This window comes from Tasmannia lanceolata, unplaced genomic scaffold (genome assembly GCF_043159265.1).
Source record: "Tasmannia lanceolata isolate RefF3 unplaced genomic scaffold, GAP_Taslan_0.1 ptg000015l, whole genome shotgun sequence".
Taxonomy (NCBI): Eukaryota; Viridiplantae; Streptophyta; class Magnoliopsida; order Canellales; family Winteraceae; genus Tasmannia; species Tasmannia lanceolata.
The window spans coordinates 30,085,902-30,112,771 of NW_027518692.1; the positions used below are offsets into that span (position 1 = coordinate 30,085,902).

At 46.1% G+C, this 26,870-nt stretch overlaps 1 protein-coding gene across 4 annotated transcripts in view; it reads right to left on the reverse strand.

The window, feature by feature from the left end:
• Positions 1–25,729, reverse strand: part of LOC143846264 (amino acid permease 8-like) — a 31,642-nt gene extending 5,913 nt beyond the window's left edge. For 2 of the 4 annotated variants that reach the window (XR_013234722.1, XR_013234721.1), the window contains exons 1-7: positions 25,562–25,729; positions 20,453–20,686; positions 18,777–18,870; positions 18,465–18,682; positions 18,223–18,362; positions 17,627–17,851; positions 16,886–17,367 (exon numbers count right to left, since the gene is read on the reverse strand). Coding sequence is in view for 1 of the 4 variants with exons in the window: in XM_077354698.1 (XP_077210813.1) it covers positions 16,942–17,367; positions 17,627–17,851; positions 18,223–18,362; positions 18,465–18,682; positions 18,777–18,870; positions 20,453–20,686; positions 25,562–25,673 (1,449 nt within the window). In the remaining 3 variants the exon portion in view is untranslated. Of the gene's footprint in view, positions 1–15,518; positions 16,382–16,682; positions 17,368–17,626; positions 17,852–18,222; positions 18,363–18,464; positions 18,683–18,776; positions 18,871–20,452; positions 20,687–25,561 lie in introns of those variants that run through there. The other 2 variants (XR_013234723.1, XM_077354698.1) reach the window with 2 other exon arrangements.
• Positions 25,730–26,870: the final 1,141 nt, after the last annotated feature.

Consider the following 26,870-nt stretch of genomic DNA (forward strand, 5'->3'; position numbering starts at 1 on the left):
ACCGGTTGGAATATAAATTATTAGAGAGATCCTCAATTTATAAATTCCCTAAGGGCCCGTTTGGATGCCGAGAAGATTTTGATTTGGAATTCTCACATTTGCAGCCTTTTTTGTGTTGACATTTGGATCCGGATCAAATCCTTGAATTTCCAAATCAACGACTCACAGTGAAAAAAATCAGATTTCCAAATAAGCTGTGGAAATAAGTAATTGGAAATTTGCAGATCTGGCAGTTTCCTTCACCCTCTTGGCTCCTCAACCTTACCCCTACAATAGGAAGTACCCCCTTCCCAGATCCATTCATTTTGTACTCAAAACTCAATTCCAAATCCAAATACAAAATCTGAGGTATCCAAACGGGCCCTAATATGAAAGTGTTTTGCTACCATACCAAATCCAAAATTTGAGTCCTACAAATAATAGCACCACAATCTAAGATATTTCCTGCCACCTTGTTCCATCATGCATGACACACATTAGACAGTGTATAGCAATCGTGGCCAACAACAAGGGTGCATTTTGATTGTCAGAATCACATCTAAAATTCACATCCTACTTTAACTCTGTCCGATTTCAGTGTTTATTTGAAAAAAAGGGTGAAGGAAATAAGGGGTCAGACTTTTTATTTTTCCTATTTTTTCAGCCATTTTGCACCATCTCCTCACTCATTCCCTCTGAATTCTCTCCCTCTACTACTCTCCTACGCTCCCTACCCCTATCTAAACACTTGGTAAAATAATATTGCATGAAAACAATGCATGGTTGCCAAACATGGCCTAAGTAGATGCCATTTTATTGGGCCAGCTTATTAAGGTACTGGATCACCAATTCATGTTGAGACTAACGGAGATCGATTGATGTTGAGGGATCCACGCGATCATATGTCCGAACCATCATCCAAATGGGAATGGGTATGACGAATGGTCCCACTTTGAATGGGAGATCCTGTCCCCTCGATAAACCCCCACAAAAATCAAGGTAGGCTACCATGACTCTCTCCCTCCATAAAAAAAAAAAAAACTAAATCTGCATCTACCCATATGAATTATGTGACTAGAGTAAGCCATGATATTATGAGAATTTGAAGATTAAAAAAGAGAGAATTAGAATAGGATAGTTACCCCAAAATTTGCCGATGAGTGGCATCACAGAAAGGAAGAACATAAGAGGTTGGAGTCTTTTTCTTTGCGTTGCCTTATAGAAAGACAGTGTGGAAGGTACATAGGATGAACAAGTAGCTTACTACTTATAATATCTAGAAAGAGGATTGGGATTCCTTTCAGAAGGTATATAGGATGAAGAAGTAGCTTACTACTTATAATACCTAAAAAGAGGATTTAGATTCCTTTCATGATATATAAGAAGAGTACTCCAGATTAAAGAAAAGAAAAGAAAAGAAAAGTTGGAGATGGTTGCTTGTATGTGAGGGTATTCCTTTCCAAAAAAGAAAGCATGTGATTCTCTTCTATCAATATAAAATGGGTGTAACATTCTACAATGGAGCCTAAAGAAAAGAAAACGCTAGAGATAGTTACTTGCATGGGAGGGTATCTCTTTTCAAAAAGAAAGCATGTTTTAGTCTTTTTAGAACAAATAATCAATCCTACAATTTTTAACTATGGGGTCCATTTGTGTGTCCATGGAGCCAGATGGTCCGATGGATCCAAAATATCCGAACATTAATAGAGAGGATTTTGCCACAACAATTGGATCCAGCAGTGTCCATTGGATCCATAACCTAAGGTCTGAAATTATTTCAGGTCGCTACCCAAACATAGCCACAAAATCTGGAGCATCCAGGATCGGAAAGGAGGGGGGTGCAACTCGGGTCAAATTTTGCGAATTCGGGTTGAGCTTTTACCTTAAAATCGGGTCGGGTTCGGGTTGATTCCTATTCATTTTTTAGCAAAAGCTCAACCCGACCCGACCCAAGTTGCACCTGCAGCGTGCAGATGTACCAAAATATCTATCCTGTTTCTTTCGACATAAACAGGGGGCAAATCTTTCTTAACCCTCCGTCCAGTGTGATTGAAGACAATCTTGTTAGTGTATCTGTCCTAGATTTCTCATTCTCTGTTCTTTCTTGAAAGTTTTGTTCATAAATTTCCATCTCTTGTGATGTTTTTTCTCATAAACCCAGTTAGTTTCTACCTGTGAGTTTCCTTAATGCTGTTATGGAAGTTCTGTGTCTGTATCAGATACGAGTTAAACTCAGACCTTGATCTAGATCAAAATCTTATAATGGGTCAATAATTAGGGGACGCTTGGAAGCTATAAAGTTGGGTATCTGTGTTATTTAGTTCGCACCCATATCGAGAACTTATTCTTCCATAGATCGAATTTACCAGATTTACATCTGATTTTCTAACCCGCTTTCTCTTACCATTGAATGACTTAGTAGAAATTATACGCATAGAGGGCTTCCAAAGCACTGCTGGTTGACAAGAACTGCTGAAGACTTATTCTGTCACTTCCAGTAATCAGAATGTCAGCCTCATCTTGTATCACTAGCTTGATGTCTCTAACTAAGTACCTTAAAGGGTTTGAAAAACAGAATCCCCGATTCAGTTGATGAGTTGCCTGTGAGGAAAATTACCTGGGTCTTAGGCGTGATTACTCATAATTAGTTTCATCTTAGCTTCACTGTGTGGCATCTGGAAAATAGTGAATTATCAGTTTTGGAAGATACCATTGATATCTTTCTAATTCCGATAAAACAATTATATTATCTGAAACTAATCCTGTATATTCTTATGTTATTGTGAATCAAGATCCTTTATATCAATAGACAAATTGCATCTAGCAAACCATATATAGCAATCATCTAGAAATGAACAACAAAATAGTAACAATCAGGACAAGAACCAGGGAAATGCTTGTCTGAAATAGGTGACAGATGCATAAGAGGGTATAATGATTCAGGCAAGTTGAGTTTAGGCAACCAGTAACCAAATTTAGTGACTATAGCCTCACAGGTTAAAAACCTCTCTGGGGTATATTGATTACTAAAAGATAAGGTATTTGAAGACCACTGGGACTAACAGTGTTAGAATATGAAGGATCCAACGGTTGGATTGGGTTAAGATCTCACCTGTTAGGCCTAAAATCGGTAACAGGTTATGGTAGGGCTGGGTGGTCCGAGCTAACAAGCCACGACTGAGGGGCTGGTTGAGTCCTGCGCTGCACAAGAGTACAGACAAGAAAGAAAAGGGTCAGAGGACCAACCCGGAGTGATACTCCGGACGGGCGCTTCGACACTCAAGTCAGTATGAGCAGGAGTACAGAGCAATGTCAGAGCAAAAGCTTAGAGTTTTGGTTCTCAGATTTTCCGGACCCTCACCTTAGTACAAGTGAAGGCTATTTATAGTGATTCTGAGCCACCTGTCTAGGACAGGTGGTAATTCTGAGCCACCTGTCCAAGACAGGTGGTGGGCTCTGTATGGACCAGGTCTCATACCTAAGAAGGGCAGGTGGAGGTCCCTGATTGGTCCAGGTGCCACACCTAGTGGAGACAGGTGTTGGCCTTCCAACGGTCCTTGTGAGGGCCACGTGCCAGCAGCTAGTTGGATGCTGAGTTCGGACCCCTCAGTGCTGAGTCCGGATTCCCTCAGGGCTGAGTCCGGATTCCCTCAGTGCTGAGTCCGGACCCCATCAGTTGCCCCCTGGTTCTTCAAGCCATGAAAGTGGCTAGAAGAAGCAAAGAGAAGGTAAAGACAGCGTCGGGCCGGCCTTAAGGCCTCCAGGCAGCTTAGGCCGGGCAGAAGGCTTTCGGCTATCCAGTACGGCTAAATTTTTGACCAGAGGTCTGGGCGGCCAGGCTTCCTGGACGTCCTTGGTTCAGGAGGTTATGCGGTCCTGTTCGGCTAAGGCTGTGAACGGCCAGCCGGGCAGGTCTTTGCTTGTAGCGCTTTTTGTCGTCTAGCGCTTTTGTCGTCTAGCGAACGCGCCATATCCTGTCCGGACAGCCGGACAGGTCTTTTGTCTTCTAGCGCTTTTGTCGTCTAGCGAACGCGCCATATCCTGTCCGGACAGCCGGACAGGTCTTTTGTCTTCTAGCGCTTTTGTCGTCTAGCGAACGCGCCATATCCTGTCCAGACAGCCGGACAGGTCTTTTGTCTTCTGAATGCGCCATATCCTGTCCGGACAGCCGGACAGGTCTTTTGTCTTTTGAATGCGCCATATCCTGTCCGGACAGCCGGACAGGTCTTTTGTCTTCTAGCGCTTTTGTCGTCTAGCGAACGCGCCATATCCTGTCCGGACAGCCGGACAGGTCTTTTGTCTTCTGAATGCGCCATATCCTGTCCGGACAGCCGGACAGGTCTTTTGTCTTTTGAATGCGCCATATCCTGTCCGGACAGCCGGACAGGTCTTTTGTCTTCTAGCGCTTTTGTCGTCTAGCGAACGCGCCATATCCTGTCCGGACAGCCGGACAGGTCTTTTGTCTTCTAGCGCTTTTGTCGTCTAGCGAACGCGCCATATCCTGTCCGGACAGCCGGACAGGTCTTTTGTCTTCTGAATGCGCCATATCCTGTCCGGACAGCCGGACAGGTCTTTTGTCTTTTGAATGCGCCATATCCTGTCCGGACAGCCGGACAGGTCTTTTGTCTTCTGAATGCGCCATATCCTGTCCGGACAGCCGGACAGGTCTTTTGTCTTCTTTTGTCCCACGGATGGCGCCAAATCTGTTAGGCCTAAAATCGGTAACAGGTTATGGTAGGGCTGGGTGGTCCGAGCTAACAAGCCACGACTGAGGGGCTGGTTGAGTCCTGCGCTGCACAAGAGTACAGACAAGAAAGAAAAGGGTCAGAGGACCAACCCGGAGTGATACTCCGGACGGGCGCTTCGACACTCAAGTCAGTATGAGCAGGAGTGCAGAGCAATGTCAGAGCAAAAGCTTAGAGTTTTGGTTCTCAGATTTTCCGGACCCTCACCTTAGTACAAGTGAAGGCTATTTATAGTGATTCTGAGCCACCTGTCTAGGACAGGTGGTAATTCTGAGCCACCTGTCCAAGACAGGTGGTGGGCTCTGTATGGACCAGGTCTCATACCTAAGAAGGGCAGGTGGAGGTCCCTGATTGGTCCAGGTGCCACACCTAGTGGAGACAGGTGTTGGCCTTACAACGGTCCTTGTGAGGGCCACGTGCCAGCAGCTAGTTGGATGCTGAGTTCGGACCCCTCAGTGCTGAGTCCGGATTCCCTCAGGGCTGAGTCCGGATTCCCTCAGTGCTGAGTCCGGACCCCATCAGTTGCCCCCTGGTTCTTCAAGCCATGAAAGTGGCTAGAAGAAGCAAAGAGAAGGTAAAGACAGCGTCGGGTCGGCCTTAAGGCCTCCAGGCAGCTTAGGCCGGGCAGAAGGCTTTCGGCTATCCAGTACGGCTAAATTTTTGACCAGAGGTCTGGGCGGCCAGGCTTCCTGGACGTCCTTGGTTCAGGAGGTTATGCGGTCCTGTTCGGCTAAGGCTGTGAACGGCCAGCCGGGCAGGTCTTTGCTTGTAGCGCTTTTTGTCGTCTAGCGCTTTTGTCGTCTAGCGAACGCGCCATATCCTGTCCGGACAGCCGGACAGGTCTTTTGTCTTCTAGCGCTTTTGTCGTTTAGCGAACGCGTCATATCCTGTCCGGACAGCCGGACAGGTCTTTTGTCTTCTAGCGCTTTTGTCGTCTAGCGAACGCGCCATATCCTGTCCGGACAGCCGGACAGGTCGTTTGTCTTCTAGCGCTTTTGTCGTCTAGCGAACGCGCCATATCCTGTCCGGACAGCCGGACAGGTCTTTTGTCTTCTGAATGCGCCATATCCTGTCCGGACAGGTCTTTTGTCTTCTAGCGCTTTTGTCGTCTAGCGAACGCGCCATATCCTGTCCGGACAGCCGGACAGGTCTTTTGTCTTCTGAATGCGCCATATCCTGTCCGGACAGCCGGACAGGTCTTTTGTCTTTTGAATGCGCCATATCCTGTCCGGACAGCCGGACAGGTCTTTTGTCTTCTAGCGCTTTTGTCGTCTAGCGAACGCGCCATATCCTGTCCGGACAGCCGGACAGGTCTTTTGTCTTCTAGCGCTTTTGTCGTCTAGCGAACGCGCCATATCCTGTCCGGACAGCCGGACAGGTCTTTTGTCTTCTAGCGCTTTTGTCGTCTAGCGAACGCGCCATATCCTGTCCGGACAGCCGGACAGGTCTTTTGTCTTCTGAATGCGCCATATCCTGTCCGGACAGCCGGACAGGTCTTTTGTCTTTTGAATGCGCCATATCCTGTCCGGACAGCCGGACAGGTCTTTTGTCTTTTGAATGCGCCATATCCTGTCCGGACAGCCGGACAGGTCTTTTGTCTTCTGAATGCGCCATATCCTGTCCGGACAGCCGGACAGGTCTTTTGTCTTCTAGCGCTTTGGGACCTGTGCCTTGTATTTAATGCAAACGGCGCATTTAATGCGGACGGCGCATTTAATGCGAACGACGTATTTAATGCGACAGGCGACGTGGCGCACTCCGGCTGGCGGGAAAGGGGCGGGATTTTTCCCGCTCTTCCCAGCCTCTCTATAAATACTGAAGTTTACTCTTCATTTCTTACTTTTCATCTTTTACTCTCCTCCTCTTCTGTTCGGCTATTCAAGTTTTCTGCCCGCTTCGGATCAGTGAGCCCGGAGGTCCTCGTCCAACACTTCAGTTCGGTAATCTTTTTTAGCTTTTCTTTTCTTCCCTTTTTTATGTCTAGCACTAGTTCGGAGACGGACTCCAGCTCAAAGGAGTCCGGTTCGACCAGTACCACCACGGGGTCCGGGGCGTCGGAGAGGGCGGTGCCGGCCTCACCTATAGTGGAGGCCGGTATTGAGGGCGAAGAGCTAGTAATCGTAATAGACGAGGAGAGCGGTGAGGAAATGAGTGTGGACTTAGACACAATCCCGGCCTGTGGGGACGGACCGGACCGGGTAGAAACCAGCGACGATGAAGAGGACGTCGAAGCGGCAGTTCCTCGATTGTCGCGCATGCCAGTCGAGGTGATAGCGGAGGCACAGATGGAAGCCAACCCACAGTATAACATCGGGGCCCTATACGAGGTGAACCATCTGTGGCCGAGCAGGCTTCAGATCGTCAGGGACAAATACTGTATTCCTAGCCGGTACATTCTGAGGGCGGCTGTCGAAGGGGATCGGGCCAGCAACGATAGTGCAGACCTCTGCGTATATGAAGAGGCCTTACGGGCCGGGCTTAGGCTCCCCTTCCACCCCTTTTTTGCGGACGTACTGAATTATTACGGGCTGGCAGTTACACAGGTCGTCCCAAACTCTTGGAGAACGCTGGTCGGCTTCTTGTACCTTCTTGAAGTCCGGCTCCGTAGGAACCCCACCGTGCCCGTCTTCAGGATGTGTGCGCACCTGAAGAGGCATAAGGACGGCGGCTGGATCTACATTAGCCAGAGGCCTGAAATGAGGATGATCACTGGGATACCTTCTTCCATTCACACATGGAAGAACAGGTTCTTCTATGTAAAGGACACCGTGCCGGGCTCGCACTGGCCGTTCTCATTACAATGGAGAACGCCGGACACTCGCCGCCTTAGTAAGAAACCAGCCCTCGAGGACTATGACCATATGACCTTCGCTCTGATCAAAGAAGAGCTCAAGCGAGGTCCAATACACTGCTCAGAGTTCGAAGATGAGGCCGAGCTGGTCGCACTCGGGGTCAGTCGTGCGACGCCGGCACGTACGTAGATTTTTTAGGACAACATTTTGTTTTTCTGAAGTGTTCTTCAGTTTTCATAGTTCTGACTGCACTCCGTTCTCTTTTGCAGAAATGGTGAAGCAGATGTCCCTTTTGGACAGAATCAAGCAGACCTCTGGCGCGTCCCCAGCGCAGGAGCAGCCCCAAACAAAGGGCAAGAAGAGGAAGGTGCCGGAGTCGACTCCGCCGATGGTCGCACTGGCTAAGCCTCTGAAAAGCAGCCGGGCGACGCATAAGCTTGCCCTATCGAGCCGGGCAGATACCCCGGGTCAGAGCTCCAAGTCCGGAGCGGCGACAGGGCCAAAACACGGCGGGGCAGTACTGGGTATTCCGGCCGCCGCATCGGTTGGAGGCGACAACGTCTTCCGCCCGAACTGGGCCGTGCAGAAAACGGACACCGGTCTGGGGGATACCCGGGTGGCCACAGAGTTGATGTACAAGGGCGTCCTCCCACGCGACCGGTTAGAAGTCGAAAAAGAGGTGCCGGAGACCTGCGAAGCGGCAATCAGCTCCGCCCTCTATCAACTCCAGGTCTACTCAAGGGATATGGCTAAGAAGCGATATCTCTTCTCTGAGACGATCACAAGGATCGAGTCTGAAAAGGCCCAGCTCCAGAAGGAGAACGGCGAGCTCACTGAAGCCGTCCAGATCAAAGAAGCCGAACTCAACAGCTTACAGGACGAACTGCAGAGGGTCAAAAACCAGGCCGTGCAGGATCTCCTAAGTTCGGCAGAGAGGGCCGGAAGGAAGGAGAAGGCGGCCGTGGAGAAGGCCGTGAAGGAAACCGAGGAGAGGAAGGAGGCTCAGCACTTCGACTTAGGCCTCCAGGCTTACAGGGCGGGTTTCCTTCTCTGCTCCGAGCAGGTGAAGAGGCTTCACCCCGGCATCTCCTTGGACGGGCTGACCGTTCCGTATGCACCTCCGGAGGAGGAAGATGAAGAGGAAGACGAACCGGACTCCTCCCTGCCTATTGAGGTGGATGCGGAAGTGACTGTGGCCGCAGTCTCCTCTGCTGAGGGCGGCGAGCTGGCAACCCTCACTCCCACAGAGGTCGTCACCGAGGCGGTGGCCGACGAGGAGGCCTGAGCAGCAGCCCTCTTTCTTTTTTGGTGATATGTTCTTTTTTGCACAGTTTGTAAGGCCCATTCTTTGTAAGCCAGCTCGGCGAAGAGAGCAATTTTGTAATACGAATACTGAATACAAATACACTTTGGTTCAACTGTCTGTACGGCATTCTTATTTTTTGTACGCATTATTTCTGTGCTGCGTCGTTGACCGAGTCTGGGAACTAAGTATGCAAACACATAGATTCTTTAGAAGTGGTTTCCACTGCGGGCGTCCTGGCTGGAACTGATCTCCAAGCCACTAGGATGAGCCGGAGTGCACCACTACTGCTCGTCCTAGGTCTGCGAGAACCGAGCTGGAAGCTTGGTACTCAAACACTTAGGAAATATTTGAAGGTGGTTTCCACTGCGGGCGTCCTGGCTGGAACTGATCTCCAAGCCACTAGGATGAGCCGGAGTGCACCACTACTGCTCGTCCTAGGTCTGCGAGAACCGAGCTGGATGCTTGGTACTCAAACACTTAGGAAGTATTTGAAGGTGGTTTCCACTGCGGGCGTCCGGGCTGGAACTGATCTCCAAGCCACTAGGATGAGCCGGAGTGCACCACTACTGCTCGTCCTAGGTCTGCGAGAACCGAGCTGGAAGCTTGGTACTCAAACACTTAGGAAATATTTGAAGGTGGTTTCCACTGCGGGCGTCCTGGCTGGAACTGATCTCCAAGCCACTATGATGAGCCGGAGTGCACCACTACTGCTCGTCCTAGGTCTGCGAGAACCGAGCTGGATGCTTGGTACTCAAACACTTAGGAAATATTTGAAGGTGGTTTCCACTGCGGGCGTCCTGGCTGGAACTGATCTCCAAGCCACTAGGATGAGCCGGAGTGCACCACTACTGCTCGTCCTAGGTCTGCGAGAACCGAGCTGGATGCTTGGTACTCAAACACTTAGGAAATATTTGAAGGTGGTTTCCACTGCGGGCGTCCTGGCTGGAACTGATCTCCAAGCCACTAGGATGAGCCGGAGTGCACCACTACTGCTCGTCCTAGGTCTGCGAAAACCTCGCTGCCCTCTGCGTGACCTTGCGGGCCTCCTTTCTCTCTCCCGGGAGCTCCCCGCTGCGCAGATACCTGATTATCTCATCCATCCAGCACGGCTCATCGTCAATCTGCATCACCACGACGGACTGGGCATCGATACTGGACCTCTTCAGAAACTCCATGCGAATTTCTCTGAGGGCGGTGTAACCTGATGCTGCAAGCTTTGATAGCACATCTGCTTTTACATTCTCTGATCGGAGGATTCTGACGACCTCAAAGTTCTTGAAATGAACGGCCAGACTGCGAACCCTTCTCAAGTACTTGATCATTCGCTCTTCACGGGCTTCATATACTCCCTGGATCTGACAGACGACCAGCTGTGAATCGCAGTACGCCCTTAACCTCTGAGCACGGGTCTGCACAGCGAGATTCATCCCGGCTATGAGCGCTTCATATTCTGCTTCATTGTTGGACGCACGGAAGCCAAACCTCAGGGCATAGTTCAGGACGAAGTCCTCTGGTCCAGTGAGAACTAGTCCTGCACCACACCCTGTCTTGTTCAATGACCCGTCCACATAAACTTCCCAGAGCGGCTCTTCGTCAAAAACTGGGTGCGCGATGACGGACTCAGTCCCGGGGGGCGGTGATGCTCTGGAAACGACTCGTGGCTCCGGTACAGCCAGCTCTGCTTCTGGAGACGGAACTGCTACCAGCCCGGGGTCTGGGTCCGGAACTGTGCACTCGGCTATGAAGTCAGCGAGAATCTGAGCTTTGATCGCCGGCCTGGGTAGATACTTGATATCAAACTCACTGAGCTCCACGGCCCACTTGACAAGTCGGCCCGAAGTGTCTGGTCGGTGGAGGATCTGTCTGAGAGGCTGCCCTGTCAAGACCTTGATCGTGTGCGCCTGGAAGTACGGCCTTAGCTTCCGGGCCGCCATAATGAGGGCGCACACGAGCTTCTCTACTCGCTGATATCTGGTCTCTGCATCGTGGAGGACCTTGCTGACATAGTAGATCGGCTTTTGCTGGTTAGACTCTTCTTTGATCAGTACTGCTGCAACTGCCAAGGGTCCCGCTGAGAGGTACAGAATCAGCTCTTCTCCTGGCTCCGGCATGGACAACAAGGGGGGAGGATAAGTACTGCTTCAGCTCCTCGAACGCTGCTTGACATTCCGGAGTCCAGGGCGCGGTTTTTATACCTTTGATCGCATTGAAGAACGGGAGGCATCTCTCGGCGGATTTAGAAATAAACCGCCCCAGAGCTGCCACCAGCCCGGTCAGCCGCTGTACTTCTCTGATAGTGTTGGGAGGAGTCAGCTCCATTACTGCCTTGATCTTCTCCGGATTCGCCTCTATTCCTCTCTGGCTTACCATGAAGCCCAGGAATTTGCCTGCTCCGACGCCAAACGTACATTTGGTCGGATTAAGCTTCATGTTGTGTTCCCTCAAGACTTGGAAGGCCTCTTCGAGATCGGAGACGTGGTTGGAAGCACTTCTGCTCTTCACTAGCATATCATCAACGTAGACCTCCATGTTCCGACCGATCTGATTTCTGAACAGCTTGTTGACGAGACGCTGGTAAGTGGCTCCTGCATTCTTCAGTCCGAAAGGCATCACCCGATAGCAATAAGTCCCCTGGTCGGTAACGAATGATGTCTTCGGGATGTCTGACTCGTACATTCTGATTTGATTGTATCCTGAGAAAGCATCCATGAAACTGAGCAGCTCGTGACCTGCTGTAGCGTCAATGAGCTGGTCTATTTTTGGGAGTGGGTAGCTGTCCTTTGGGCAGGCCTTATTCAGGTCTGTGAAGTCTATACAGGTCCTCCACTTCCCGTTGGACTTTTTCACCATCACCACATTCGCGAGCCAGTCCGGATACTGGATCTCACGGATGAAATCGGCCTTCAAAAGCCTCTCCACCTCTTCTCTGATGGCTCTCCGCCTTTCTGGTGCAAAGTGTCTCCGCTTCTGCTTCACGGGCTTGCAGGTCTGATCGACACCGAGCTCGTGGGTGCTAATCGACGGGTCAATGCCGGGCATGTCTGAAGGAGTCCAGGCAAAGACATCTGCATTGGCTCTGAGGAACTGAGCGAGATCCTGCTGCGCGGCCTCTGGCAGGGCAGAGCCGATCTGGACAACCCTCTGCTCGTCACCGTTGTTCAATTGAATAAAGATGAGGTCCTCTGCGGGCTCGTTGACCGTGACCTGCGCTTCGTCTCTCAGATCGTACAGCTCGATTGGAAGAGACTCAGACGCATTCTTCCCTCTCAGCGCTGCCGCATAGCATTGTCTTGATTGAGGCTGATCCCCTCTGACTTCACCTACGCCTCCTGGCGTAATGAACTTCATCTTCTGATGATAAGCGGAGGGAATAGCTCGGAGGAGGTTCTGGCCAGGGCGTCCTAGAATGGCATTATAGGCTGACTTGGCCTTAACCACCAGGAAGGTCACCATGGCAAAGGACTGGCGGGGCGGCTCCCCGATAAGAACTGGAAGCTCAATCTGCCCTTCGACCTTGACAACTTCTCCTGAGAACCCGAACAGATCTGAGTTGGCCGGCTTCAGACGGTCAGCTCCGATCATCATCTGTTCGAAGGCGTGATAGTAGAGGATGTCGGCGGAGCTCCCGTTGTCGACCAGGATCTTCTTCATTTCCCAGTTCGCCACTAGCATTGTGACGACCAGGGCATCATCGTGCGGGAGGATCAGACCGTCAAGATCTGCCTCCGAAAAGGATATCTCATTTTCTGGCTCGGCCTTCTTGCTGCAGGCATGGACGGCGTTGACCTGCCGGGCATAGGTCCTGCGGGCCGATGAAGAGGTCCCTCCCGCGGTCGGCCCTCCTGAAATGGTACCAATAACACCATGAGGTTGAGGTTGAGGTTGAGGTACCTGAGGAGGGAGAACGGCCGGGGCAGGAGCCTGGATGCGGTCGCCCAGGGGTTGGGCGTCTCGAGGGCTTCTGTCTCTGGGCCTCGGGTTGTCCTGGCGCTCCCTTCTGTTGTCATTATTTTTTAAGTACCTCCCAAGGTACCCTCTGCTTATCAGCTGCTCGATCTCCTCCTTGAGATGAATGCAGGCATTGGTGTCGTGGCCGTGGCTCTTATGGAACCGGCAATACCTGGACATATCTTGCGTGCCCGCCTCTGGTGTCTGCTTCTTCGGCCATCGGATGAAGTCTTCTTTCCGAATGGCTGCCAAAATTTGAGCCCTGGATGCGGTGAGCGGCGTGTAGCGCTCCCTCGTCGGGGGGTTCCTCTCCTTTCGAGGCCGGGGGGAGCTCCTTTCCTTCCGGGACGGGCTGCTCTCCTTCCTCCGGGGTCTGTCGTCCCTACGCTGCTTGGCGGGGTTCTTCTCCTCTGGTCTTCTCTTGCTGACGGAATCCAGGGCAGCGAGAGTTTCCTCGACGGAAATGTACTCTTCCGCCCCGGTCATCAGATCTGCCAAGGACTGCGGATTGCGTCGAGCGACTGCTCTTCTGAAGTCAGTGGACCGGGCTCCGGCCAGAAGAGCATTCGTTGCCGCGGAGGGATCCAGGTTGGGTACCTGCAGGGCCTCCCTGTTGAACCGGCCAACGAACGCTTTTAAGGCCTCACCGTCTTCCTGCCTTAGGGCCATCAGTGAAGCCGTTGTCTTTCGAGGTCTTCTGCTGCTCATGAAATGCCGGGCCAGGTCGTCCCCGAAGTCGTCGAAATTGTCCACAGACTTGGGCTTCAGCCGTGAGTACCAGTCTCTCGCGGCTCCAGTTAATGTGGTGGGGAGTGCCCTGCAAAGGAACCCGTCCGACGCCCCGTGGAGAAGCATCGTGGTCCTGAAGGTCTGCAGATGATCCACGGGATCGGTGGTCCCATCGTACTGCGGGATCTGCGGCATCTTGAAGCCCAAGGGGACTGCCGCACCGAGTACCCTGTCTGTGAAAGGGGGATTGCTACTAAAGATCCTTGAAGCAGGGCGGCCATGATCTCTAGCCAGCTCTTCGATTCTATTATCGATCTTCTGGATCCTCAGTAACATCGGATCATCCCTCTGTTCGGCCAGACGGGCAGGTCTACTCCTTACGGCTGATGGGCTCCTTGCGGATCCGGACTGGCTGAGGGGACTCCTTCGCCGGTGCCGCGATCCCTCTCCGTGCATGGGGTCTCTCTTGCTGCCACGTTTCTGCACGGAGGGAGATCGTGACCGGTGATGCTGACGAGGCTCAGGGCGCACGTTCCTGTCCCGCGAGCGGTGGTCTCTTCTTGTGGAGTGACGAGTTTGGTCCCGGGGTGGAGATGCGCGTTCTCTGCGGGAGCTTTCTCCCCTCTGAACGGGTCGAGAAACCTCGACTGGGTGTTGCTGGAGTGCGGGGGCCGCATTCCTGAACTGCGCAACTACAGCAGTCATTTCTTGAAAAAGGGCCCGCATCTCCCTTGGGGTCGGGGTAGGGTCTGAACGGTCCGAGTGGGGCGAAGTCCGCTCCACGGCCGCCCCGACCTCCACCTGCGAGGCCAGCCGCTCACTTCGTCCTTCACGGGGGGCCGTAGCCCGAGTAGCCCGAGAAGTCGGAGGTGCTCGCTTGCCGGTCTGTCCTACCATTTTTATCTGAGTGAGATTTCGAACAGCTTTTTGTTGCGTAGTCCCACGGATGGCGCCAAATCTGTTAGGCCTAAAATCGGTAACAGGTTATGGTAGGGCTGGGTGGTCCGAGCTAACAAGCCACGACTGAGGGGCTGGTTGAGTCCTGCGCTGCACAAGAGTACAGACAAGAAAGAAAAGGGTCAGAGGACCAACCCGGAGTGATACTCCGGACGGGCGCTTCGACACTCAAGTCAGTATGAGCAGGAGTGCAGAGCAATGTCAGAGCAAAAGCTTAGAGTTTTGGTTCTCAGATTTTCCGGACCCTCACCTTAGTACAAGTGAAGGCTATTTATAGTGATTCTGAGCCACCTGTCTAGGACAGGTGGTAATTCTGAGCCACCTGTCCAAGACAGGTGGTGGGCTCTGTATGGACCAGGTCTCATACCTAAGAAGGGCAGGTGGAGGTCCCTGATTGGTCCAGGTGCCACACCTAGTGGAGACAGGTGTTGGCCTTCCAACGGTCCTTGTGAGGGCCACGTGCCAGCAGCTAGTTGGATGCTGAGTTCGGACCCCTCAGTGCTGAGTCCGGATTCCCTCAGGGCTGAGTCCGGATTCCCTCAGTGCTGAGTCCGGACCCCATCATCACCGTTGGATCATCTTGGAGGTAGATTGGGTAAGTTGGCTAAATGAAGCAACTAGATTTATCTAGACAATGGATAGAAGAGGCAAGCAAGAGAGATTAGAAAGTAGATTTGATTAGGTAGATTTGATTAGGATTCTTTCCCTCCATAAATATCTTGATTTGATTCTATGTTTATCATGTAGGTGCTCTGTATAAGCACTAACCTACTCTTTGTAATACATCCAAGTCTAGAATTGTCATGGTATCAAAGCGGGTCGATCCGCCCCTGCCCTGATCACAACCTCGCAGAGCTCGTCCTCCGGCGGATGGCTGGGGCCCCAATCGATTGCCATTGCAAACACAACCTTTTCATCATATTCTTCAATTCTACCTGGCCATAGTAAGTAAATCGTTAGTTCTTCTTCCTTGTTTGGTTTTATCCCATCAAATTTTGTTCTCTGGCTTGCTGCTCTTTAATCATCCTATATTCGACCATCCCATCCCTAATCTTCTATAAATCTTATTCTTTCCTGCTACAAGCCCCTGTCGTTACATCTCTCCAAAACTAATTGATGAAGATGCGGTCCAAGCTAAAAGACCCATATTTTCGGTGAGTCAGTTCCGGATTTCTGTTGGGAATAAACCATATGCTCCTCTTTTGTTGCCATTTGAGATGATATTTTTCTCTCTCTGAGAAATCCCTATGATATCCCATGATATCTATACCCTTTAGAGAAGAGATGGGAAAAGACATGATCTCTGAATCTTTGCCAAATATCACCCATTTTATTTTTTTTAAATCCTACAGCCCCTCTGTTTCAATTTCTTGGCTGCATTTACATAACACCCCAAATATTTGTAATGACACCCCCTTGGAATGATTACCAATTTTTCTAGAAGGCCCAAAATAAACAACCCCAAAATTGATATTTTTACTCCCACAAAATCCGTGTTGTCGTATTTCGCCCTGTCCTAGCCGCAAATCTTTCATTGCCGCTCATCTTATTTTCTTTTTCTTCAAATTCTCAAATCTTCATTTTTGAATTTCAGTTGAGGTACCTTTTCTTAAGGTGCGTGCCTGAAATAGTGCTCTACTCGGTTGAGGTGCCTCGGTTTGAGGTGCGTGCTCGAGAGAGTAGTTTCAAATTCCCATGAGGATCGGTATTCTAAAACCGACCCATGTTGTCTTGCCCATCGTGGCCCTTTCTTGCCCATTCCGGCATTGGTCCATAGTGACCCATTTCTACTCGCCCATCGAGGCTTGAGTATCATCTAGCCCCATTGAGGCTATGATCTATTGGCTTTTAAGCCCTCTTCATGACACATTAATAAAGCAGCACCTTTTTCGGCAATCAACACGAGTCATCATCATCGGCAACATCTGTCATCATCATCAAGGGCTCTTCATTATCAACTTTAAAGATTGTGCATAGAATTTGGTGGATTTTGATTACATATGCAATTTGGGGAATTCTATTGTATTGGGGAACTTTATTGTAATCAAACGTATATCGATTTTCAATCCATATACATTTGAGGGGGCATGTTAGAATATGAAGGATCGAACGGTTGGATTGGGTTAAGATCTCACCGTTGGATCATCTTGGAGGTAGATTGGGTAAGTTGGCTAAATGAAGCAACTAGATTTATCTAGACAATGGATAGAAGAGGCAAGCAAGAGAGATTAGAAAGTAGATTTGATTAGGATTCTTTCCCTCCATAAATATCTTGATTTGATTCTATGTTTATCATGTAGGTTCTCTATATAAGCACTAACCTACTCTTTGTAATACATCCAAGTTTAGTGAAATCTCTAGAATTGTCAAACAGAGTACTAAATTTAACTCTTACAATTGAAAACATCCACAAAATGTAGAGCTCTTACCCTAAATCTAAAACTCTCTTCTGCAAGACCAAGATGCTCTTTGAAGGTTTGTTTTGTCATTGTTTGCTTTTGAAGGGTTTATACACATGAAGGTCCTCTGCCATCCCTTGTATGGAACCGCAAGCTGCGGCTAGAGAGACTAGCAAGCAGATGAAGTTTAGGATTTGAAGCATTGTCCACTTGGTTGTGAAGGGTCTGATCTTCTTTTGTGAGATGTACATCTCAACTGGGAAATATACTGTCAGTGGCCAGAATCCAATGGCTCCCAAGAGCGCCAGTATGTCGTTGAAGAAGGGCATTGACATGGCAAGGACGGTGACTATCGCGACAAAAATAGTTCTCCAAATCAGCCGAAAAATATTAATTTTGTATTTGAAATATTGTGTGTCAATCATAGGGTACTCCCGAGTCATGAATTTGGCATTTGGCCACTTCCCAGATGTCCAGGATTCGACTGCAGCATATAATGGTTGACAGAAAACCTGTAGTGTTGCATTGGATAGATTAGAACAGGTGGAGCTAAAAGGTTCCAGGAATAAAGTGATGCTCCATTATGCATAGAAAAGTACAGGGCAAAAAATGCAACTGAGCAAATGAATAGAAGCATGGTTTTAAATTTCAGATTTCGGCTGGGACCGAAACCTAAATTTATACTGAAATTTTAAGATTTACACCGAAATTACCGAAACTGAAATTTCAAAACTTGAATAGAAGAGAGATAATGATCAAAGGGCTTCATACCTGAAATGCACCGACTAGGTGCACAACGATGCACACATTAGCAAAGTCGACCAACCAAAAGGGCTCATAGAATCCGAACCCAGTCAGCATGTTCCCTGGCGCATGCTTTCCAAATGCGGCATAACCGAAACAACCACACAGGATGTAAAACACAGTGGTTGTTGATACACCAATGATGCTAGCCTTTTTCATGGCCTTGTTCTCTGCTGGAGATCGCAGAGTGTCCTGAAAGAGTATGAGAGAAAGATTACATGGTAAATGGTGCTTTGGTCTCTCAGTCTCATTAGTTAATTTGAGGAAATTTGCCCGTCACAAAATATATATTTCTTTTTTCTTTTTTTTTGAAAAATAAAGGGAGATGATATTTTCACTCCTCCTGCATTACGCGCACGCTCCCCTTATAACCTGATTTGACGTGAAAAGTGGGGAACTTTAATGCTTTTTGACTACAAATCACGTCATAAGGGGGGCACATGTGTAATGCAGGGGGGTGAAAATATCATATCCCAAAATAAAATATATAATTCTTCTACCCAGCTGAAAGCAATGATAGCAAAATCAAAAGCAATTAATGGGTTGCATTGTTCTTTGCTTACTTGAATCTCAATCAAAATCAAAGAATATGAGTAGGCAAAGGCGATATCTCCGAGGGCTCGGAACGTTGTCCAGACTTTCCTGGCTTCTGTCAAATCGACCCCAATCTCCTCTCCATTTATAGATGTCTTTCCAGTGTTTCCTGCCCAGCACCCCCTCATTCAATTCATTATATATGTGTCCCATAAATCATTGTTCTTACTGTATCATATATGGCAGGCCAAGCCTAGATAGAAGAAATTACCTGAGATTACTTTGGCTATGGCAAGGCCAACCCCAGTTAAGGAATAAGCAAATGACATGAAAGCTGCAACAATGGAGAGCCATGAAAGCTTATGGAAGTTTGGAATCTGAGATAAGAAAATCTGAAGGATCCCAAAAGCTATCATGAAAGGATTGTCTGAGGTCTCGCAGGAAGCTTTATGGCCCTTTCTGTGGTAGCAATTCGACTTCTTTATAGCTCTGATTCCATGAAAGTGCATTATTTTCTTGGGTCAAATACTCTTCAACTGTTTACATAATTAACAGCATTGATTTATCAAAATAGTAAGCTTACGCCATGCTTATAGATGCTGTGATCGTGTAACCAATGGTAATTCCAAAAAGGTTGAGATACTGAGTAAATCCACAGATCCATGTCTTTGTTCTGCCTGAAAAATATCATGAAAACATCAATTAATTCTTGCATATTTGCATTGAGGTAAATGAGTGTTAATGTAGTATTTTAGGGTGTTTGCAAGGCTCGGGTATGAACCACACACTGCCCCTATTTGGATCACAAACCTCCTAATCTCAGTAGGAGGTTTGCTAGGGAAGTAGTCGAAAATTGATGCACCTACCATACAGGGCACTAGAACAGATTTTGCTAGGCTTTGTGTGGAGGTAGGATTTAAGCTCCAAGATCCAATGTAGAGTGTGGCTAAGCACTCCAGGAGGAAGGGGAACAATCCTCTTGTTCATGTCAAAACAGTTGGAGTTTCTACTGGTCAGCTACATTCATGAGGGAAAAAAAGAAAGGTAGCAGGAAAGCGGCCACATTGTCTGCTGACCCCTTACCTTCTGCGAGCTCAACTGCAGTGCCTATAAACTCTTCCAGGTCAGCCAAAACTCAGGGAACTAGGTAAGAGGGCGTGATGAGGATGGATCGTAGGAACCCGTGTGACCCAATAAGTCGCCTCAAACTTTTTGAGTTTCTTTCTGGGTTCTTCCTCTGTTTTGTTCTCGATACAAGAAATTTAGTCCTCTTGTTTATTTCGCTTTATGCATAAATTTTGAGGTCCTTTCGGCCACACTCTTTTCCGGCTTAAAAAAAAGGCCAAGGAACAGGTGAAAACAGTAGAATGAGAATCCTGAATCGACCATGCGCAGCTTAGGAAAATCTGATTCTTCACTGCTATTTATACTGTATTTTGAGTAACATACATTATGGTCGGGTTTGCTTAACTCGATTCCACCCATATCTTTCATTAGTTTTCGTTCTTCAAATTGCAAATCCCTCGTAATCCCTTTTGTGAAGGGTTTCCAAACCCAATGTTAATCATATTGGTTCTGTATGGTAAAATGATATTTTTTTTTTATCATATGTAGTGTATATGGGGGTGCAACTTGGGTCTGGCCCAATCTGAACCCGATGGATTCAGCCCAATTTCGGCTCAGATTGGGTTGGACTTCCCTTGGGTTTGGTTGCGTTGGGGTTGAGGCCTTGGCAACCTCACCCAGTCAAAACCCGATAATGTCCTAATTTTATTGTGATTTTATCGCGACTTGAACCTGACCCAATCCAATTCAATCTGATCCTGAACCCAATATCTTTCTCTCTTTTTTTTGTATTTTTTTTTCTCCTTTTCTCCTGGGCCAACCTGACCCAATTTGAAAAATTGGGTTAGTCAGATTGGGTTAGAGTTGAGAGATTTAAAGGCGGGTTGGGTTAGGGTTGACCCTCCTAAACTGAGGTTCCAGTTGCGTAGGGCTAGGGTTGAGGTAATGTTAACTTGGGTTGGGTAACTATTGACCTCATCTTGGCCCGAGTGGCACCCGTAAGTGTAAACACTCCAACTTGGTTATAAAAAAAAATGATAAATTACCATCCAGCGGTTGCACTCCACTACCCCACATACAAAAACTACTGATCTGATTGGTGGGGCTTACACACTTATGGTCATTGTACACACTTATGGTCATTGTATCATACACCAATTATCTGGTATATATACCATCTGTTTATGAATGTACCTAAGTTGGCTCTCACGGTATCCATGTATGTGTAGTTCCTCTTGCCAAAGACAGGATCAGGGGATCTGTAACAATCTGCTAAAAGAGTGGAAGTGTAGACGGTAACCAAGGCGAAAATGAAGAGAGTTGTTGGTCCTGCTATCCATCCAAGCTGAGCCATTGCCCATGCCAATGACAGAACCCCTGACCCTATAACCGCGGTTATAATATGCGCACTCGCCGTCCATACTGTTCCTGCGTGTAGACCGTATAACTTATCATTAGCATGCATTTATCAAATTTCACAATCTTATACTTAGTTTATTGAGACATTTATTTCCATTAGGCCCCGTTTGGATTGCAGGAATTTCTTGGAAAAGTTTGAGAAGGGAAAATATTTCTAAATTTTCCTACTATTTTTACACACGAAAAAAGATAACTTGAACCAACCCTATTCAATTTTTACTTAGATCGACCTTCAATTTATAATAATATCCCGTAAATTAATCACAATAATATCATCTCTCTAAATTGTGGAAAGAAAAAATTTCCCAAGTATTTCACAAGTATTGAGCTTCTGATCTCTTAGGATTTGTGTTTGTCGCTCATATGTGCTGAGCTTTTGTTCTTCCTCTCTCGGTTGTTCCGAGTTGGGTTTGGTTTTTGTGCTCTTATTGTATCATATTTTCTCTTTATCAAATAATCCCGTAGGGGTCCCCGCTAAACCCCCGCGTACCCATAAAAAAAATCCCAAGAAAAAAAAATCCATAAGAAATGTTTTTTCTTGCAATCCAAACCGGGCTATGGGAGAAATCTATATGCTTCGTCATAAGGTAGTGTTTAACATATGAGAGAGAGAGAGAGAGAGAGAGAGAGAGAGAGAGAGAGAGATTCAGCTATTGAGTGGCTCTTCTCCCTTGAAAAAGAGGGGAGAGAGAGAGAGAGTGAGAGTAAGAAAAATTCAGCTATTAGGTGGCTCTTCTCCCTTGAAAAAGAGGGGCTGCTAAATGGTTCATTGTGTCTTCTCTTGAAAAAGAGATGCCACACCCTGCCCCACATTTTTTAAGACAATATTAGCTTATTCTCCTCGTTTTTTCAGAATAGCATATGGGTCATCATTGTACAAAAACAAAGAGGGAGTTGATAAATTAGCTCCCCCCGCCCCGCCCACCGCCCACCTTCTGCCCATTTAACGGTAACATTACAAGTGGGGTCTGTTTGGTTGCCAAGACTAGTCCTTACTATTACAAAAGGTTAACCACTTGGGTTCGACGTAAAATGGGTATTTAACAAATTTTACTCCCATTTTCAGCTTAAATATGGATTATAAATTTGTTTTACATCCATTTTAGGTAGAAAGAAACAGAGCTTTTAGAATTTATAATAAGGATGGAGGGGAGCACTAGGTAGCTTGTTGTCTGGCTAAAACATGCAAAGAAGAACTTGCAGAAACTGAGAAAGTAGTGGTGTGCTTAAAAAAATGCATCTCTTTTTTGGCGATGGAATTGTATTTTACTATATTTGAAAAAGATAAAATCATTTAGATTGTTTGTAGATTATTACTCGAGTAGGTGCTCACAGAAAATCTGTTTTCTTTTTAATTAATTTAATATTTCACTGAAATTTTGATAATTTCGGCCGAAATTTAATATTGAATAAAATATTGGTTTTGATTTTTGTACCAGATTTCGACCGAAATTTCCGAAATTTCAAGGTCCGGAACCGAAATTTTAAACCTTGAATGTGAGAGGCATTAAAAAAGTACAACTCTTACTTTTTTGGATATGATAGTGGTTTTTTTACTGTATTTGATAAGATAAAAGCATTAAGAGTGTTATACAAATATTTTGTATTCAGGCAGTGATTCATCAGTCGGACAGGCGATTGTGTGTGACATTGATGCTGATCAAAACCTCATTTTTCATAGTGTGTGATTGTGTTTCTTGCATTTCATTTTGTCATTGGCTACACGTCAAGTTTAATCTTATTTTGAGATCTCTCGATTTACAACAAAGATCTTAAATTATTATGCCATAAGAAAACTTTAGATGGAGGCAGACATGTTCGCATGACCGTCATCGCTATTTTTCCCATAAAATATTAATCATAAATGCATAGGGCTGCAACTCGGGTCGGGCGGGTCGGGTTTTGGAGAACCCAACCCTACCCGAGAAATATCACGGGTCGGGTCGGTCGGGTTTTTTTTCGGAAAACCCACGATTCCCAAACTCGGCCCTACCCATGATAAATCTCGGGTCGGGTCGGGTTTTTTCACGTTGACGCAATTTTTTAAGGAAATTCTTGTTTGGCAAGGCAACTCAACTCATAGAAGCAGAAATTACACTCACATTACACTTGAATCAAACAATGATGTAATTACATTCACATTACACTTGAATCAAACAATGTTGTAATTACAATCAAACAATGCTGAATCAAACACTTGAATCAACTCAACTCATAGAAGCAGAAATTACACCCACGCGCAATAACAGTGGGTGCGTGGGTTTTCACTTTTAACTTTTAACTAACAATAGAAAAAAAAATGTACATACTATAACATATGTAACTCGGGTCAGGTCGGGTCGGGTCGGGCCCCTTGAAACCCGGCTCGACCCGAGATTCATGCGGGCTTTTGAATGCTCAACCCGGCTCGACCCGAAACCCATGAAACCTGAACGCAACCCAGGCTATTTTCGGGTCGGGTCGATGCGGGTCGGGTAAAACCCGGCTCGAGTTGCAGCCCTATAAATGCAAGTACTTTTTGCATGATTTGCGAGACTGTCTTTGTTTCATCTATAAAAAATATATTTCACAAATGCACATATTTTTTGCATGAATCATGTTCCCCGATAATGCACGTTATTTCTTACCAATATAGTATAAAACAATATCTAATAGAAACTGACTTTGTTTTACACTTTTCTAATGGATTTTGAGAGCAACATTAGTATTGTAATACAATTAAAAGCTAATTACAAAGGTTTAAAACAAAGCGAGTTGTGTGATTATCATGATATAGTGTGCAGATATTAGTCCCCTATATAAATTCTTAATTACTTAAGGCATTTAATAACTACAAAGAAAATTACATTTATAAGTTTTTCCTAGTACAAAAATTTACATGAGGAATGATTTATACAATGGCGCCCTTGCATAAAGAGCCAGAAAAAGGGCCCTTGATTGGATCCACGTCATTAAGTGTAACCAATTTTACCTTTTCAACCAATTTTAAAACGTAACCGAAAATTATGTGGATCCGATCAAGGGCCCTTCTCTAGATCTTTATGCAAGGGCTCCCTTGCCTCTATCATTCCTCAATTTACATTTATAAGGTTTTAAACTACATGAATTTGGCGTGGAAGCCCAACCTTTCGTATTTTACGTAGACATGCTACATGACAATGAATCAATGATCAAATGGGAAGCGAAACATGAAATACTAGTCTCTTATATGTGTACGGCGGTTGATATAACTTGTTCAAGTGAAAGGGAAATGATATCAGCACAACTATGTTTTAATAATTGCACAAACACAGCTTCTCTTTTCTTTTGTAATTGGCCGGTGAGAGCTTTTTGGGAACTGTAATATTACATTCGACAGCTCTTTAAATAATAGGAGAAAAGAAGAGTTAGTGCAATTATTAAAGGGAAATGATACAACCGCCCCCCTACACAAAAAGAAAAAAGACAAAAAGAAAAAGAGGAGGGTTTCTGTGAGAATGATCCACTGCTTGAGGATAAATTCACCTCCTTCAATGTTTTTCTTGACCTTTAAAACTTAATGACCTTTAAAACTTAATGAATAACGTTTGGGGGGGGTGGGGGGGGGGGGGATTTTTATCTCTGAGAGGGGTTATTAAAATATGGTTGCGCTTATATCATTTCCCAAAATGATGCACAACAAACATGGCAAAGACACCTCGTTAAAAAGAGAAAAAGAAAAAAGGGTGGCTCAGTGCACGAGGCTCCAGTCATTCTGGGGTCTGGGGAGGGCTACGGCTAGATGTACACAGCCTTACCCCTACTTTGCAGAGAGGCTGTTTCTGTGACTCAAACCCGTGACCACCAGGTCACAATGGAGCAACCTTACCGTTGCGCCAAGGCTCGCCCTCTAAAAAATAACGTATCAAAACATAAAATAAAGAACTAGAAAAAAATCCTTGAACTTATGTTTGATAATGGATTTTCATAAGTAGGTCCAGGATGGGAAAAAATCAATATATATATATATATATATATATATAAAAGATAATACCAAAAAAAGGATTTTAAGACGCTTCTGCCTTGATTTGGCAGTCTCAGCTTGATTTTTGTAGACGATGCTTATCCTGGTTTTTTTAAGATGATGACCAAAATACCCTTCCTTAATTGCATAAAATAAATCCAACCAAAAAACCACATCACCATCTGAACTGGTCTCCTGAATTCTCACAAGCAAACAAGAGACTGCCTTTCTTCTACTCCTGCAATGAAGCTTTCATTTATTATGTGGTCTATTCTTTGATATTTACACCCTTTTTCATGGTATCTACACCTCTCTTTTTGATTTTTTGATATTTGACGTCACGGTCTCTCTTATTTGAAACACAAAAAAGAAGTAAAAAAAATTGCAATATCAATATAGAACAGAGAAAGGGTGTAGCTACCAATAATGGAGATGTATTTTTCCCATCTCATGTATGGACATGCAAAGAAAGACAAGCAGATGAATATGCCATGCAATGCATACACCGAGCAAAGGTGGATGCATTTATAGAACATAGTAGAGATGGGTTTTGAAGCATATGGTAAGACTACGAAAACGAAAAGCTAAAGAAACCTTCAATCTTGCAATCTAAGATTGCTAGTTCTTTATGTATTCCTTATATTTGCAATAATTAACTTTGTTTCTTTGAGGGGAAGCGATTCACTGCTCCATTTTCCTTGTATCATGATGGGTTAGAGGCAAGGTTTTATGTCCTCTTGTATCTTTTGTTCTTATTTATAAAATTTAAGGTGCCCCGGGATCCTAGATAAATTCCAGGTTCAAAAAAAATATTGCTATTTCTCTATGGATGTCACATTAAAAGGACAGAAATTACGAAGGTTGGCTCTGTTGAAAAGTAGAAAGATGGAAGATGAAAATACCTGTTCTCCTTGGCCTTCCAGCATCATCTACTTCCTCCTCTGTGTACCTCTCTTTGACTCCTGCCGATCCCACTTCACATGACTCCCCACAGAAATCCCCCTTCTCACTCATCTCTCTCTCTCTCTCTCTCTCTCTCTCTCTCTCTCTCTCTCTCTCTCTCTCTACTTGTCTTGAGCTAGATCACTAAATTTATAGAGCTTAAAAGGAAGGACTTCATAAGAGAACAAAATAAATGTCGGTACCCACGTGAAAGTAGACAGAATAAAAAGACATTTCTTACACCACTTTGTTTTTGCAAGGCTAGTTTCCTTGGTCCAAATTTCCCCTCTTTTCTTGTTACTCACAGGATCCATATTGTGTGTGTGTGTGTGTGTGTGAGAGAGAGAGAGAGAGAGAGAGAGAGCATGGGCCTTCTACAAATGGATGGTTAGCTTAGAGAAGCTTTTACTGACCCACCAAGTGGGTGTCATAAGTTGTAGGTGAGAGATAGGATCAGGTACAAGGATTCCACGTCTAGGCAGTATTCTAGGTAGAGCAATTTATCCACATCTGGCGTTTGATATCTTGAATGGGTCATTTCCCATAACTGTGCTAAGTTTGTCAAAGTCAATTTCATTTTCTAATCTCATTATTTCCTAATTTCTTTTTTGAAATGATGGAATTTTATTAATGAGATACAGCTAACTTACAACCAAGGAGGTCGTGAGTGTTGAGTTTGCCTTAAATTTCGGGTAAGCTACTTGCTTACTTAAGGTGGTTTTAAACACCTTATTGATGACGAGTGGTTGAATCCCACAAGACTCCTCTATTAAGAGCCTACTCTAATGGTTTTGTAAAACTTGGAAAGAGCAGTAGCGACACCAAAGAACCCACCCCACAGCAGAGGTATAGTAATCATGAGAAGGCATGTTGTCCATATTCATATTGACATCGAAAACACAGCTTTCCCTGGTGAAAGAAAGGAATCCCTGGTGAAAGAAAGGATACTAGAAATTTCGAGGTCCTTAGCGGACCACCAAACATCATCCTAGCCACCAAATGAAATTCAAATCATTATGCTATAACGTCTCTTTAGGTGATTTGATTCATAGGACCACCAAAGCATTACTCAAAAACAAAGTTACTTTTGCAAAGAGTCTAAGAATCTACTTTTCTTTTTCTTGTCTTTTCTTCTATTCATTTCCCGCTGATCTCCTTTTACTAGGATCAGTTTGGTGGCAGGTATTTAGCTAGTAGAGTAGTGGTGTTAGTACTTAGTAGTCAAACAGGACATACTTCTATATTGCCAAAGGAAGGTGATTATGGGCA